Genomic DNA, 17,985 nt, shown 5'->3' on the forward strand with positions numbered 1-17,985 from the left:
CAGCACAACAACACAGAGGGACAACAATCCATTCTTCATTATAAAAGTTTCATTGCACTACTTCCTCGGATTTAACGCCAAAAGAGGAATATAGTGACGGGAACAATCTATGGGAAAACAGACATAGATCATCCCATGGGTTGTCTGTGCGCAAAATAAAAGTGAGAAAAAGGGCTGAGAAGGACATGGAATAGTGAAGTTAGGGTCTCGAGTGGATGGGATTGAATATTATAAGGATTAGGGTTGGTGTTACGGCTTCTATGTTGATTTCATCAAGCTTAGAGATTTGAGTGGGGTTAGGGCTATGGTTTCGACGGTGGATATTGCAATGGTAGAATGATGGATCTTGGGTATGGAAGGGATGGGGATTTGTATTAGGGTTTTGAGAATATCTTGGGTAGGGATTAGGGGTGTGTGTAGGGTTACAACTGTTATGTATAGATGAGATTGGTTTAGAGTTTCAAATTGGTGGCATGTGATTAGGGTTTGGTTATGACTTTAGGGTTCAAATCATTGGGGATGAAATTAGGGTTTGGTGTGAAGTTTATGGTTCATACCAGTGGGGATAAAATTAGTGTTTGATGATGAAGTTTAGGGTTACAGCTGCGAACTCCTTGCTTTATATGGAGGTAAAATTCATATATTACATCTTATGCCTTAAAGGCCATCTACGATTTGCCCCATCCTATAGAGGAATTACATTGGAACATGGATGTAAATCAAATAATATAAAATATTCAGGAATTGCTATGTGGGGGCATTTTAGAATGGAGTGAGAGTATGTTGTAGGTAGTTGCATGTTTAATGAGAGCATTCTAAATCCCCTTTTTTGTCTAAAAAAACCATTAAAAATAAATTGTTAAAAGGTAATGCAATTTCATTGAAGAAAATCACATGGCATTATGAATACTTTTGTATTAACCACTAAATGGGGCTAAACGTTTATTTGCTTTCCTTCAAAATAGTGCTTCATTGCTAGCAATAATAATATTCCTTCCTCTATTTTTATTGTGAATTCATGATTATCTAACATTATTTTCAACTTTCCATTTTTATTCAAGAACTTTGGTTTGTGGATTTTTTCCTATATCTTACCAGATAATTTTATAAATTGTATGTAGGCTTGCTATTCAAAGGCTTGAGATAACTAAAAATGACTTGCGTAATAGGATTGCAAAAGAGGTAACAGAAACATTTTTGAACTTGTATATATGATAGATCATTGAAAAAAGGGAGTCACTAACAAGATTAGACTATCTTCTATGTCAGGCCAAGGGTAATGCCATTTTGCAAGCAAGCCTGGAGAGAAGAAAACAAGCTTTGCATGAGCGTCGCTTGGCACTTGAACAAGATGTATTCTATTTACACTTAAGATCCACAATATCAGTAGTTTCATATGCCTTTTTTGTTAACTATCTTTTCTTTGAGCTTAAAACGTCCACAAAAATATTGTTTCTATATGATAGATTCGAAATGTCAATCTGTGCAAACAATGGATAGGATAGATGCAAAAATATGTCAGTCTTTTCTTTTAGTATGTAATGCTAATAATTTATTTGAAATCCTTGTTGATTACTTGTTGGCCTTCTTGTTTATAGCCGAGGACAAGCACGTCATGCTTTTGTTTGAGCGTGATCCATTGCATGTTCCGCTGTACATTGTCAATAGTGTAGATTTCCCTCCTAAGAAAGAGAAAGATGTTAATAGTGGATCATTGTGCATTATGCATTGGGGCGGGTGTTTTAGTAAATCATTTTTCTTACATAGCAAAGTTGCCAGAGAGGTATGGAGTAAGTTACTGTGTAGATTTGGTTTGTTATGGGTCTTCCCAGAAAATTTTATTGATTTGCTGCAGGCTTGGTCCCTAGCCCCATGGAAGGAGAGGCAAAATCCTATGGAATGTACCTTTTCTGGCTACCATTTGGGCTCTATGGAAGGAAAGGGTTGCAAGAGTATTTAAGGGGAGCTTAAGAAGTTCTTCTTTTCTTTTCTCTAAAGTGTTAGCTTTAGTGATACATTGGGGGATAGCTATCCCATCATTTAAATTCATACCGGCTTTCAATTTATGGGAAGGTTGGAGAGAGGTATGTCCTAGTATGGAAATTAAGCAAAAAAGTAATTCAAGAGTGGGTGCCCCTGGCTCATGGTGTTCTGAAACTAAACTTTGATGGGTTGAGCTTGGGCAATCCAAAGGAGATTTGTTTGTTCAGATAGAGACGACAGCTCCGACTATGAAAGATTTTCAATACTTGGACATTCATCCAACGATGGAACTATAGCCTTCTCGAGGGTTTGGGGTACGGTCAGTTCACCGGGAGGATCGCCCTCCCAATTCGGGCCGGCTGGTATTGGAGGGGTATTGTGAAATGATTTGGGAGAGACCATTTGGGCTTTTGCCGGTCCTTTTTGGTAGCGGATGTGACGGAGGCGGAGGTTCGTGCAGTCCATCAAGGAATAAAATTAGGGCGTTTGATCACCAGGGACACCGGACGCCAGTGTATCAATGACTAAAGGGGGGCAAATGTACTTGACGTCAGAAAAATCCAGTGGATTTGATTGCCACGTACACTGGCGCTGGGTGTCCCTGGTGATCAAGAGGGGCGTAAATATTACTTCCCTAAAATTATTGTCTAAAGATCGAGCAGCTAATGTGGTGTTTGAAGGTGATTCTTTGAATGTTATTAGGTGGCTTCGAGACACGCATTCTCATCCATGGAGATTTGATACTCTTTGATGAGATGTTTGATTGGTCTGGTTTTTCTTCTCTGGTCTCCAATCACGTCCGTCGGTCGGCCAATCAAGTGGCGGATGGTCTAGCTAGACAGGGAGTGAACATTATTGAGCTCAGTTTGTTTGACTATCTTCCACTTTGAGTTCTCTTTCTTGTTGCTCTCTCTCTTGTATTCCCGTTGTTGAAGTTTCCTGTTGTATTTCGACCATTTCGGTTCTTTTTATTAATTTTATTGGCTATCATTTAAAAAAAAATTCCCTCACAGCTGGATATGGGATTTGGAAAAGCAATTCCTTCACCTAAAGCAGAACAAGAGGACAATGCAAGAATATGAGGTAGAGTTCGAGAGACTGGCCCGGTTCGTACCCACACTAATTCCAACCGTGCAAAGCAAGATTAGGAGGTTTGAGGATGGGCTGGATTCCTATATTCGTAAAAGTGTTGTCGCTACGCCCTCTGCCACCTTAAAAGATCTATTGGACAAAACCAAGAGGTTGGAGATGGTTCAAAGAGAGGGTAGAGATGAAAACGCCGGAAACCAGAAGATGGAGGGAGGGTGAGACAGAAACGACCGCTTTGGGCAGATCTCAGGATCAGCTAAGTTCTCACCGATTAGAGTGCCTCAGATCACACATGGTATTTTCAACAGACCCTACTTCTCTTGGGCTGCTACACTCTGTGGACTGCTGCTCTCTCTTCTGGATGTTTTGCCAAGGTGCGAAGACTGTCATGACTTCTCATAGCAGCTAGACTCTTGTGTTAAGGCTGTTGTATCTCCGTGTGGTTGGTGTGTTCTCTTTTACATGCTGTTGTGTCTTTGTAGGGACTGTTGAACTTATTTCTTTAGGTTGCTATTGGTTGGTGGCTCTATGTTCCTATGTGGGAATGCTCCATTACTATGCACTAGGGGTGCAACCGGGTTGGGTTGGGTAAGGTTGAACCCAACCTGAACCCGACCTGAAACTCTCAACCGTCAACCCAAACCCAACCTGACTCTCAACCTATGAACTTCTCACGAGGCATATATCAAATTTCAATCAGTCTAGAATGTATGCTTTGAATGTGGAGGACTCAGAGGTGCAGGGTCTGGCTAGTCTTTTGGGTTGTCTTTGGGCCTACCACGTATCTTGGGCTCCCTTTGGGGGCTGGTAGACATCGCAAGTCTGCTTGGGATCCAATAATGGAAAGCATAGAGAAAACGCTAGATACCTGGAAGTGGAACCTGGTGTTAACGGGAGGCAGGGTTACTCTGATAAAGGTTGTTTTGTCGAATATACCGATTTATCAGTTGTCTTTGTTCAAATGCCCTAGATGTGTTGCGAAATGCATAGAACAGATTCAAAGGAGATTTCTGTGGGGAGGAGGGTCGCAAGGTAGGAAAAAAGGAATTCCATTAGTAAGGTGGGATGATGTTTGTACCAAGGTTGCCAAGGCGGGAATCGAAAGCGGGATTCGAAAGCGGGAATCGAAGGCTCCTGGGATGGTGGGAAGCGGGAATCGTGGGTTTGCCAGAGAGTCGACGGGGATTCGTTGGGGATTCGTCGGGGATTCGCCGGGGAATCGTTGAGAGTCGTGGGGAGTTGGGATTCGCTGGGGATTCGTTGGGGATTCGCAGGGAATCGTCTGGGAATCGGGGTTCCTATAAAGTGGGAATCGGGTTTTCATAAATTGGGAATCGGGGTTCCCCAAATTGGGAATCGGGGTTCCCCAGAATCGGGGATTTGAATCGAATCACGGTTCGGATTCGCGATTCGGGGATTCGCGAATCCCCAATTCCAGGAACGAATCCTGCTTCTATGGTTTGTACATCTATCAAAGGTTGGGGTTTGGGCATTAGAAAGATAAAGGAAGTTAAGCAGTCTTTGCTAGGAAAATGGTTGTGGAGGTTTGGGGAAGAGCAATCACAGTTATGGGCAAAGGTAATTATTAACAAGTACGGAGTAGAGCTTAGTAATTGGAAACCTAAAGACTCTTTTAGCAAAAAATGAGTAACTATTTGGCGGGACATAATGCAAATAAGTCATAACTTTAATCAAGGAATCAGATACAGAGTCTACTCGGGCGTCAGAATCAGTTTTTGGCACATGAGCTGGTGCTCTCATCTTCCTCTAAAATAGATTTTTCTGAATCTGTCTGTAGCTGATGCCTGTAATGAGTTTTTTTGAGAGACATAGTGAACAAGTAATCTGGAAGCCAGCTTTAGAAGGAACTTCTTTGACAGGGAATTGAATTCAGTGGGAAGATTGTTGGAAATGCTTGAGGGTTGCTACATCAGTTTCTCAGGGGTGCATAATAGAGTATGGGCTTGGGATTCTATCGGGGTCTTTTTAGTTAAATCTTTCTACAATCATCTGGTGCCTAGTCCTAAGCAAAGGTTTGAAAGATCAAAGTCTTGCCATGCGTTTGTACTTTCAACTGGGCGGCTCTGTGAAACCGGATCCAGACGGTGGACTTTCTCAGATGTCGCAGGATGTTGATAGTTTACCATTGTGCACTATGCATAGCGGCTGGGGAATTTGTGGATCATATTTCTATGCATTGCAGGGTGGACAGAGAGGTGGAGTGGCATCCTGTCCAGATTTGGTATCTCATGGGTATTCCCATCCTCTATTCAAGGGTTATTCGAAAATTGGTCAGTGGCCCATGGAAGGAAAGAGGGAAAGTTCTTTGGTCTTTATCTCTTTTAGCTACAATGTGGGTTCTATGGAAAGAAAGGAAATATAGTTTTTGAGGGTGTCTCTAAATCGCCACACTTTCTCTTCATCAAAGCCATAGCTTTAACTATTGCTTGGGCTAAATCCCTTACCTTGTTTCGATTTTTTCCAGCACATTCATTATGGGAGGGGAGGAAGGAGATTTGTTTTAGTACAGAGAATACCCTCTACTGTTCAACACTGGCAGGCCCCATCTCAAGGGTTGCTGAAGCTCAGTTTTGATGGGTCTAGTATGGGAAATCCGAGGCCAACAGGCATAGGTGGTGTTCTAAGGGATTGCAGGGGCGAAGTCATTTGGGCCTTTTCTGGACCTATTGGGGTAACGGATGCGAGTGAAGCGAAAGTTAGACCTGCTCACCAGGGGATTATTCATCTTCACAAGGGTCTCCTGGATAAAGTAATAGAAGAGGGAGACTCTCTCAATGTCATCGGATGGCTTAGAGGCTCTTCTGTCCCCTCTTGGAGATTTGCTCAATTTTTTTTTATGAGATCCATGATAGGATCTTCTTACCATCCATGCTTTTAAGAAGATCAACAAATGGGACTGCATATAGATTAGCTAGGGAGGGAGTGGACAAACAGAGTCTAGAGCTCTTTCATTTCCTTCCTCCATAAATGGGGTGTACTTTTTTCTTCTTTTGTCTTGTATTTTGTTTCTAATGTTTTTCCTTGGGATGTACTTACTCAGTCGCCCTCTTATTAATGAAATCTGCCACCGTTCAAAAAAAAAAAGAAAAGAGAAAAAGCGGGAATCGATGAGCTCTAAAGGGAGTAAAGAGAAATTGTGTGGCTAGCGTCATCGGAAGTCAACATTAAGCATGTAATAAGCCTCATTGGAAGCGAAAAAGAAGTACATAGAACGAATAGGATTGTGGTAGGTTAGGAAGGGTCAATATAGGTAAGGACAACAAGTAGAAAGAAGACTTCACAATTAATTAGAGAAAATCGACATAATTTTCATTCGAAACTTACCATAATTTTTCAATTTTAAGTGCACTCTTTTCTTATTGGAAGCGAAAAAGAAGTACATAGAAAGAATAGGATTGTGGTAGGTTAGAAAGGGTTAATATAGGTGAGGATAACACGTAGAAAGAAGACTTCACTACTAATTAGAAAAAATCGACGTAATTTCCATTCGTAACTTATGAGAATTTTTCGATTGAAGTGCACTCTTTTCTTAAATATGCTCCTGTTTTTGAATGGTGAAGAGATTCATTGATAAGAATGAAAAGACCAAGATAGTCAAATACAGCTAAAGAGAAAATATATAGAGAAACATGCATAGAAGATGTATACACAAGAAGATACAAGATAAAGATGTAGAAGAGCAAAAAGATGTCAAAGCAGGAGGAAATCAAATTGCTCCAAAGCCTCCTTCCGAACTCCTTCCTGGCGAGCCTGTCAGCTACCTCATTTGCGGATCTTAAATTTGCTCCTTCGGCATTATCAAAAGGAGAAGATATTCTTTTAGAAAAAGTTATATTCTAAATAGAAAGCATACTTTTAATTAAGAGGAAACGCATAGGAAGCGTTTGGGAAGCGCGCTTCCCCTAAATTTAGGAAACGAGAAGAACTTAGCTTCCAAAGCGAGTTTCCAGGGAAGCGAGCTCCCCATCCAACTAGGAAGTTTCCGATAACTATGGTTAACCCTCTCTTTGATCCTGTGACCAAAGTCCCCTGTCCATGTAGAAAATATTTACATTATCTCTTCAGTCTTCATTATCTTCCTTTACAATACCTACTTGTGGGGCTAGGGTGGAATGGGTCTTCTGATATTATTCTATGCATGTATAAAAGGTCTTGTTGATTGCATATTTTCTGACACTCAGACAGCTGTGATGTAGTAAAGCATATTTTCATTCAACACCATAAAAGTTTTTTCCATGAATATTAGTTTATCAATTGGTGAGAGAGAGAGAAGGGGGATGTGGAAGAGAGAGAGAGTTGAGAGGGCTTGAGTGAGGGGAGGGTGAGAAGTGACTGGATAACAGGGAAAAGAGTAACACTACTCAAAATAGAGTTTTTGTTTCCTTATTTTTTGAATCACTTCGTACCATCTCCTCACTAATGCTCTCTCAATTATTCCCCTCCCACTCTCCCTACCCTTCTCTCAACCCTTAGGAAACTAATATTCCATGAAAAGAAATTTCATGCTTGCCAAACATGGCCAAAGTCTATTTTTTTGGCCAACTTTTATTTAATGAGAAGTTTGACATGGAAATCCATCACTGTTCAATAAATATACTTCTCCAATGTGTCCTTTACATTTTAATTCTTCTTGTAGGTTTCAAGATTGCAAGAGCAGTTGCAAGCTGAGAGAGATCTTAGAGCTGCATTGGAGGTTGGTCTGAGCATGTCTTCTGGACAATTTACTAGCTCACGCAGTATGGATTCCAAGGTTTGTACCATCCTCTTCCAAAGATATCGTTCAATGGACTAGATTATGGGTCCACACACACACACACACGCTAGATTATGGGTCCATCATATGCAATCTTATGGGTTATCACTTTAAATGAAGACGAGGGCAGAGCTCGAGGAGATTGCCCTTGCTGAAGCCGATGTGGCAAGGTTGAAACAAAAGGTTGCCGAACTTCATCTTCAGCTAAACCAACAGCGCCAGCATCATTATGGGTCTCTCTCTGATGCTTGTGATCGATACCAACATGTCCAGAATCTTCATTCACAGCAGTGAGATGTCTAAAATCCCTTCTTTTCTTTTCTTTTCTCAAAAAAAAATTCCATTTATTTCATATGTTCATGGAATCTCCATGTTCTTTGTTTGAATGATTTTTAATTTTTATTTTCTCTTTATATGTAGATTTTAGATATTTTTATTAAATGGATGCAAAAACTTCTGAGTTGATGTGTTAAGCATTAATTTATAATTGTTCATTGATAGAGTTAGGCGGTGGATTCTTTTCTCTCCTTCCTACTTCTCTACCTAAGAAACCCATCCCATTGGATAAGAGATTGAATTCAGCTATGCTTTGGTCTGTGATCAGAAAGCTACCCCCTTGTTGGCGAACTGGCAAGACAATGCCTACATGGATCTCTTAAGCACATAGAATAAGCTAGAAATAGTTCGTGTGTTGACTATGTTGCGCACCTCTTGTATTTTTATGAATATAGCTTATATTAGTAAAAAAAGATACATAAAGATCTAAAAAACAAAAAGCATGAAAACGAAGAAAAAAACAAGTGATGCGCCTCCAACAATCTACAAACTTTGCATCTCATGCCAAACTAACAATTTTGTACAAGAGACCATAGTTTCTGGATTGGTAAGTGAATGAGAGAGAGGTAATCAGGAAGTGAACGCAATAAGCAATGGGGTATAAAAAAGAGAAAATGCAGGAAGCAGAAAACACTTGGGAGGCTATAGAAGAGAAAACATGTGGGAAGTGTCATGGGAAGTGAACATGAAGCATGTAATAAGCCCCGTTGGAAAAGAATGAGAAGCGTATTTAATGAAATAGGCTTACAGTTACAGAGGAACGATTAACGTAGGTTAGGAATATAATAGTTAAAGAGGACTTCATTGCTAATTTTCAAGCTTGTTATTTTATTCATTTAAGTTTAATAGTAAATTTTTAAAAAAAAATCACATGCGTTATTTGAAACTTTTGATGATTTCTTGGAAGATTTAAATTCACACCTTTCCCGAAACGAAAATTTTCTATTTTAGGAAAAGTAGTCACCTAAATAGGAATTATACTCTTAATTAAGAGGAGGCATGCTAGAAGGGTAATTCTGCAAATTTGGTTGGGGTGAAGAATTTAGCTTTCGAAGCGACTTCCTACCCAACTAGGGTGCTTCTAAGAAATATGCAAGAGACTCCAAAATTTGCATCTCATGCCACATCTTGTGTGAGTTCACTAGTTAGAATAGGAGTATTATGGATCTACTAAACGTTGTCAAGCATGCTCTGCGTGAACATAGATAATAAATTACTCAAAAAATGTCTATTGTCCATTGTCTCGCAACAATAGCTAACCTCCTTGGTGTCAAATTTGGACTAATGTTAAAGAATTAAGAACAAAAATTCAAGTCAATTCTAAATTATATCCAGATCAGAAGGGTAATTCTGCAAAATTTGGGTGGCGTGAAGAATTTAGCTTTCGAAGCGAGCTTCCCACCTAACTAGGGTGCTTCTAAGAAATATGCAAGAGACTCCAAAATTTGCATCTCATGCCACATCTTGTGTGAGTTCACTAGTTAGAATAGGAGTATTATGGATCTACTAAACGTAGTCAAGCATGCTCTGTGTGAACATAGATAATAAATTACTCAAAAAATGTCTATTATCCATTGTCTCGCAACAATAGCTAACCTCCCTGGTGTCAACTTTGGATTAATGTTAAAGAATTAAGAACAAAAATTCAAGTCAGTTCTAAATTTTTTCCAGATCTAAAAACAATCATTAGTTGAGAATCATGTCCTCTTGATGGAAAGGGGCTACTACCAGGTTATTATCTAGTTAACCTCATACCCTGTTAAAACATTTACTATTGGTGAAAGAGTTTTCTTAGCTAATGGTTTTTATGAGCTGGGATTTTCATGTTGTATATTGCAAAAAGGTCAAACTAACATTAAAAGACATTAAAAGCAAGTATTCGTATATGTTAGGAAGTACTTCAGTCATGGTTATGTTTAGGTTGAATGAGATTGAAATATTTAGTCCTTATGGATGATTTGACAAAATTGAGCAGTTTAGTATCTTTTGTGACATTTCACACATGGCATGGAGCAGTGTTCAACTGAAATGTTTCCAATTCCATCCCCATCAAAATGCATACCGAAACTAAAAGGAAGTGCAACTGCAGTGTACTATATCAGTATGTTTTATATTATAATTATTTTTATATGAATTGCATGTTAAGTGTAATGTATGTGTTGTATAAATATTTATATAAATTGCATGTGAAATGTGGTATGTACTGAGTGCATGTCACTAGGTGTTTGACATGACGACCGAAACCGAAATTTAAAATCTTGATTTTAAGTCCATCTCTAACCACCTCATGTACTAGTACCTTGAAGCTACAAGCAACATGCAAGCCCTCGTACTATAACATACCAACTCGACAAGCCTATCTATCTAAACCAAGTCATCCCTTGTTGCACACGTGAAGACATCTATTTGAGTATCAATGAAGTCGCATAGCATTCCCTAGAAATGCATTCACCCTGAGTCTGTTTCCATCCAATCCACTTCTCACTCTTAACCTTGTGATGGTTAACTAGTACCTTAATCCTTATATGTTCCTCAACCACGGCATCAAGTCCTCAAGCTCTTCATCACATGGCACCTTGCCCTAATCAATGGGCATTTTACTGCTTTTTCCCACTGAAGCGCATTGCATAATTGTGAAGTCCGTCTAGAAAATCCATTGCATTAGTTCCTCGAACTTGAAAGGGAAATAGTAACCAACCATGTTGTCCCACACTAACTCAAGAAACTCTTAAGTTTTGAACGAAGTCACTCCCTGGTACACTCCTCAGGGCTTTTCATCGAGCATCACTCATGTCTCTCATTCTCTCCCAAGTGTCTTCACGTTGATTCTTGCACATAAATCACTTCTAATTCTTTACCACGTCAACGGTCACCCTTCATCCCTTGCAGCTAACGTCCACAAATGTCATCACACATGATCACACCTCATATACCTCAAAGTTCCACCTGTCACTATGAGATTCTCTTGTACCTCCATGTTTTACTCCACCACCGTAGAAAATATTCATCTTTATCATGTTGGACAATCACTATGGCTCTGTTCACTTGCGTTCCCTGGAAAGCAAATCTCTGGAAAACAGCTCATTTTTTCCTTGACAAGACCTTGATAAGACAGAATTCTGGTGTTCACTTGCTTTCTAGAGAAAACAGAATTACACATGTGGAATATTTGCAAAAAAGCAAAAAATGACATGAAAAAGCCCATTTTCCCACCCTTTAGGGATTTCATTTCCGACCAAAAACACACGGATTTCGTTTCCCTAGAAAACTAGTGCAAAAAGAAGGGCAAGCAGTTTCCCTGGAAACCTTTTCCAGCGCAAGTGAACAGTCTAGGGAAACTTTTTCCTGCACAGATTCCCTGGATTTCTTTTCCTAATGCCACGTCAGATTCCCGGGAATCATTTTCTTTTCATTTCCCGGGAAAACAAGTGAATAGAGCCTATGAGATTCTCTTGTACGTCCAATTTATACACCTTCACCATAGGCAATATTCACATTTATCTTGTTGGAACAGAGCCTATGAGATTCTCTTGTACCTCCAATTTATACACCTTCACCATAGGCAATATTCACATTTATCTTGTTGGACAATCTTTTCCTCTATTTCCTTTTATTCGTTTCGCTGTTCTCTTTTGTCTTTTGTTCCTGTATTTCTTTTCTCTTTTTGCTTCTTCTTTCTTGTTAGGGAAAGATGCTGCAAAATGGCTTGAGATCCTTGAATTGGTAGTGAAATGGGTCATTGTGACTAAAGAAATGTTTGATTGTCAGATTTTCTCCCTCGTTCAGATTACAAGTTCCCGTTTCTCCTATGATTAGGGACATGTTCTTCTTCTAGTGCCAGTGGGGGGCAATACATCTTCCCTATAGGACTTGGGAAGAGAAGCCCCCTGCTCTCAAATGGGAGGATGACTACTATAGGAAGTTGGAGTTGGCTTTGAACTTGGTTAAGGTGGTTAGGCTAATTCAGAATGTTGATCAAGGTCGACATTTCTCATGCTAACTTCCAATTCTGATTGGCTCATAAAGGTTGTCAAAGGACGATAAATCTTGTCAAATTGATTTGCCTTGGATGTGGGATGAAATGAAAAAAAAGAAAAAGAACAACCGCACATTCCCTCCCCCCCCCCACCACGCTCTCCTTCTACCCACACAAGTCGATTTTGATTGTTTTCAATGAACCTGAATACAATTTTTCAATGTTGGTGGACTAGAGCCCAAGCATCAATGATTTTGGCCACTGTCATGGCAGAGAGGAGGCTGTTGAATCCTTTCAGTGAAAGTCCCTTGGTGAGATTAACTTGATGCTCATCATGGATGGAGCTTCTAAAGTCGATTGTAACATAGGTTGTAGGAGATTGTGTCACATGCTCTAGTAGTCGAAGAAGAAGCCCCTTAGGTGTTGGTTTGTGCTTTGATTGAAGTAGGAAGCCACACTTTCCATTGACCTCATCAATTGGAGGAGCAAAAATCCTGGTCAGATTGAGTGAAGACCGATGAAAGTATGTTCCTTGGAAATTTAACATTGATTGTGTGGCAGTTAGGGTCCAGTTGGTGTGCCCTGCCTCTGGAGGTTTGCTTCCCGATGTCCTTGGCCAGTGTCAAACATCCTAGGAATCCAAGGGTGACCCTCCAGATATCCCAGGGTCTGATTGAATCATTTAGGCTAGAATGACCCAAGTGAAATGTCAATAAAATATTGCCAAGACCTGACTCATTCAACTCAAGCGAAACCCAAGGATGATGTGCAAAGGTGTTTTGGAATTATTATGGGATTAATCATCTTTAGTCATGACTATCCAATTCTTAAACTTGGTGCACCTTGCATTTCTTCCCTACGCTACATGTCACAGTTACATGCCAAGGCTCTATTCAACTAACCCAAGCCTCTCCATGAGGATTGATGATTAAGCTCCTACCCAGCTCTAGCAAGAGTGATGTCCTACGGTGTCATGGACTCATACTAGGTTAATTAACCTTAATCATGACTATCCATTGTCAACCCTCTATGACATCGAACATGTTTCAGCATCCCATCCATGCCCTACCTCCACATAGCCTCGTCACCCTCAGTGTTGTTGCTATACCACATCAATAGTCTCTATTGATGCATGTCTACACCTCCATCGAGACACTCTCAATGGCCAACAGACCAGCATGGCTTGATGAGACCGTTGATATGGCCCTCAACCTCCAAAGCCTTTATCTACTATTAGGATCATTTGGTTATAGATCTTCTTAGGTGTTTTATCAATTTCAAACAAAGCATTAGCTAGTTCCAATAGGTCCCGTACTTTCGAGAGGTTCTTAGGCATCGATCTATTTCAGACAAAGTTATGGCTACTTCTTGTAGGTGCCTTACTTTCTAGTAACCTTTTTTAATTATGGAATTAATGAGAGGTGATCCAATGCCTGAGTCGATAGAACTGACACTATGAATTCACTATTTTCTTACTGCGACATTTTGTTTCTTGATTTTATGTAAGATTATTGGTCACATGAAATATGGACACTTTGATTTTGGTTTCGCAACACTACATGGCTTGTTGGCCAAGAAATGTTTTTTTGATGATTGAAGCTATGTATTATCCATGTACTAATTAATAAATACTCAGGGGGTGCAATTGAGGGTTTCATATTTGACTTATTCTGAAACAAGAGATCATAATATGCACCTACACATCTTTAAAGCCTTTAGTTTTATTGTCATCTTACAATATAATTTGTTTGATTTCTACAGGAAGATTCTTCAACAAGATTTTGATATGACCCTGGCTTTTTGTAATCATGAAAGGAGACAGAGAAGTGAGGTGTGTCTAAATTCTTTCATTAACTTTTCTGGAGCAAATATTTATCTACATTCATCAAGGAATACAAATATGCCACAAAGCATTTTGTTTTCTCAGGAAGTTCTAGAGATGCTTCTAATGCCTTCTCCTTGTATGGCTTATATCAAAAGGGCTTCATTTTTTGAGGATTAACTCTTCAAATTCTTAGTTTGTAGTTCAAGTGTCTAGGTAAATATAAATTAGTAACATGCATAGATGTTTTAATTTTGTTCTATGTTCTTTACACATTTTTTTCTAGTAGAATTTTTTTACTTATTTCTATTTTGTATTACTAGATATACTTTTTTCAATTTCTATATATATTCCACAATCTCGTAAGTCAGATTTGATTGTTAAAAATAAATTGACATGATATCATCTGATAGAAAGCTCTCTCCTGGAGAGGATATACGTGGACCTCATGAGAAATCATCTCTTTTTTAGATGCCTCTACTGAAGAATACAAATACAACATTTTGCTACCTATCATCTCCACTGTCACGTGTGTTAAATGAGGTTAGCCATTGCAACGGTGAGAAAACACATGTTTGTTGTACTGCACAAACTTATAAATTCAAAAAGATCTATAATTTTGTACATCTGTATTGGATTATCCACCGACGGTGTCACACATTGTGCATTGATAGATCCAGAGGAATCTCACTGCCTAAGGAAGAGCAAGAAGGATCTTGGGGAAAATAGTATAATAGGAGAGAATGAAAACAGCACTGTGCCGAAAAAAAAGTGGTCAAGAATCCATTTCTTCCAGGGGATTGGTGGTGTCCCAAGTGCAAATACTATAATTTTAAAAGAGAGGAAACCTACAAGTGACGCTATTACAGACAATTAAGCAAACCAACAAACACTGCAAGCTACCATGACGCAAGGAAACCATGGTGATTGACATCAGCCGACGTTTTAAATTTCGGTTTCGGTCAGCGTGGAAACGGAAAAATTTCAGTTTCCGTTGGAGATTTTTGGCGGTATTCTTGTAAAGTCATGGAAACGTATAGAAACATGTAACGACCCGGATTTTTTTTTTTAAATCCAGGTCAACGGCTCTCATTCATGCTCCCAATTCCACACAAAACTAGAATTTTCCAGAAAACCTTTTTCCTTGAAAAACAATCCTGGTCTTTACAAAGCATATGCTAATAATAAAAATTTAATATGAAACATAGGGAACTGCTAGAATAAGCTTAAATACATGCTTAATAATCATCACATAAGCAAGAAAGCCATCTATAATGGCTTAATCACATCTAACACCTAGTGACATGCATTGTCGTGCGTGTCAAGAACAGTTAAGTCAATAAAGATGTACATTGTAATGAAGTATAAGAATGTGCGATGACAAGTCATCCCTCCGAGAATCCCAATTTCATGTCAGTTCCACATAGTTATGTGGTTGTATTGGCCCATGCTGATCTGGCATATGCATAAGATACGATTACTTTGTTGTGCCATGCCGATCAAACATATGTATAAATCAATCGGAAGATTAATAAATGAAATTAAGGCAATTTGGTTCTCATCGGTCAAAAGACAAAATGGGCGTAGGAACTCTACCCATGAGCATTACAATGAACGATTGGAAGTCAATAATTTGGGAAATGAAAGTGATGCACAAAGCAGACCACATTGGACGGCGTAATCAAATTGAATTTTGATGGAAGTTCCAGAGGCAATACAGGTCCATCTGGATTAGGAGGTATCTTTAGGAATGCACAATTTTAAACGCAAATGCACAATTGAAGGCGATTCAAGTTATGTAATCTCTTGGGCATATTGTACATTTCAGGGACCGTAAAGGTTAGCCTCAAACCTTTCTCAAAATTGTGGACTTGTGTAAATGGATTCAGTCCACTGTTCATCACCAGTTTATAGTGGCAAACGAAGAAGCGGATACACTAGCTAAGGCATTGATCTTACTGTTTTGATAGTGAGCAACTAATTTCCTATCGATTCACATTCTTATATAAATCTGATACTTTATACCATGTTTCTGTTGGCTTACTCCATCCTCTTTTTGTAATTATTGTATATTGAATGAATCAAATTACCTATTCTCCAAAAAAAAAGAAAAAAGAATCCCATTATGGTTGTTAAATATTTATCTGCTGCACTATTTGAAATATTGATATCTGTTTACCAATTAATTGATCTTATGAAATGGACTGTGGACATACGGAATCAAATTAACGGTAACGTACACCTACTAATAATATTAGGGTAAAGAAAGGCCTTTGGCTAACAGGACAGCTTTCATCTGTTTTTGAAACTCAAATTTTATATCCTTGTAAGTTAATATTTTTCTGCACCGATACAGGAGAGCTCATCTGGAACAGATTGGAGAAACATTACAACACAAGTATTACCATCAACCAATAGCCGGCAGCAGCAGCCTTCACGGAAGAAATCTACAGATTCAACTGCTTTGAACGATTCAAAGAGTACGGAAGCATCGACAAGCATTTCTGTGGATGATCTCTCCGCTGTCAATTCTTCCATACCCAACACATCCAGAGTACCAGAGGTAAACAAATCATATATTTAATTCATGATCTCAAAACTGCTTCATCGTTCTGTTTTGAACATGGTTTTAAATTTCGGTTAATTTCGGATTTCTACCAAGTTTTAAACAAAATTCGCACGGAATCATTTTTTTTACTGGATTTTGCCTAAATTTTTCCGAAATTTCCTTTTTACAAGATTTCCGTCTAAATTTCCACTAAAATTGTAGGGAAACCAAAACTTTTCCACGATATTTACAAGATTCCGGCTGAAATTTCCACCAAAACCGAAATATTTGGATTTCCATTGTGGCCGAAACCGAAACCCAAATTAAAAACCTTGGTCTTGTGCATATGCTGACTTTGAGTGTGCATCATCAGAGGCATCCATTTGCAACATCTTCAGCTTTGGTGGAATTAACAACACGGCTCGACTTCTTCAAGGAGCGGCGCTCCCAACTCATGGAACAGCTCCACAATCTCGATGCAAGTTACGGAACATCTTCACAAGGCTTGCTTTTCAAAAACTCTCCACCATGGACCACCAGCCCAAGATAAGATCCTCATCTGTTTATACACGTTTAGACCATTTGTATATCCTCTGGTAAGACTTGCCACGTATCCGCTGTATTCCTGTTCTTCAATAATTTTTTGTTCAGAATGTGATTTGAGTACTCAGAATTATTTTTTTTTTCTTTTTCTTTCTAAACATTGTTGTTAAAGCATAGTAATAATTTTTCTTCTATATTCCTATTCATGATGAAGGATCTGTGTGTGGGTGTTCTGAGAGACAAAATGGATCAGAGAGAAGTAAAATTGATAACCGATCATTGATTTTTGCAGTATTTGTATTGTCACAGTTCTTATATTTGGAATGCAGATTGTTCATTTGAGGTGGGCCTCTTCATGGTTGGGCCATACCCACTTAGTATCCTCCATGAAATGATACTAGCCTTATAAAAATGGGTTAAAATGCATCCTGACGGTCTGATGGATCATTAAGTTAATGGAAAGGATTTGGGCATAGCAGATTGATCTGAACCATAACCATGTACATTGGATCCTGAGGTTTGAAATCATTTCGGATCATGACCAAGACATAGCTGTAAAATCTGATGGAATGTTTTAGGTCTGAATGGAGGGCACCATCCTGTTCATATTTCCCTTCATTTATGTCTTTTCATGAGGGACATTTTCGAAACATTAGCTGTGTATGGATAGACGGATTTTAGAATCTTGTATTTTCAATTTTCAAAAGATCAGGGATGATAAAATATCCCTAAATTTTCTAAGCAATATTGGCATTTTTGTCATTTTTATGAGATGAATTTCTTGTGATTTTATTTTTTTCTTTTTCCATGAGATAAGGGCATTTCTGTTGAAGGGCATATCTGCAAAACAAAATTTAAGCGCTATTTTCCGCTTTATAATGGGCATAAATTTTGTTTTACGGCAAAAGAAACAG

At 38.9% G+C, this 17,985-nt stretch overlaps 1 protein-coding gene across 1 annotated transcript in view; it reads left to right on the forward strand.

The window, feature by feature from the left end:
- The window catches only part of LOC143890162 (rho GTPase-activating protein 7-like), an 89,242-nt gene extending 71,877 nt beyond the window's left edge, over window positions 1-17,365 (forward strand). The window contains exons 16-22 of the mRNA XM_077394768.1: window positions 1,122-1,182; window positions 1,270-1,353; window positions 7,730-7,843; window positions 7,967-8,136; window positions 13,920-13,989; window positions 16,337-16,543; window positions 16,902-17,365. Of these exons, the coding sequence (XP_077250883.1) occupies window positions 1,122-1,182; window positions 1,270-1,353; window positions 7,730-7,843; window positions 7,967-8,136; window positions 13,920-13,989; window positions 16,337-16,543; window positions 16,902-17,078 (883 nt within the window). The 3' untranslated portion in view covers window positions 17,079-17,365. The remainder of the gene's footprint in view (window positions 1-1,121; window positions 1,183-1,269; window positions 1,354-7,729; window positions 7,844-7,966; window positions 8,137-13,919; window positions 13,990-16,336; window positions 16,544-16,901) is intronic.
- The last annotated feature ends 620 nt before the right edge of the window (window positions 17,366-17,985 follow it).

The sequence above is a fragment of the Tasmannia lanceolata genome, unplaced genomic scaffold (genome assembly GCF_043159265.1).
Source record: "Tasmannia lanceolata isolate RefF3 unplaced genomic scaffold, GAP_Taslan_0.1 ptg000002l, whole genome shotgun sequence".
In the NCBI taxonomy this organism is placed as follows: domain Eukaryota; kingdom Viridiplantae; phylum Streptophyta; class Magnoliopsida; order Canellales; family Winteraceae; genus Tasmannia; species Tasmannia lanceolata.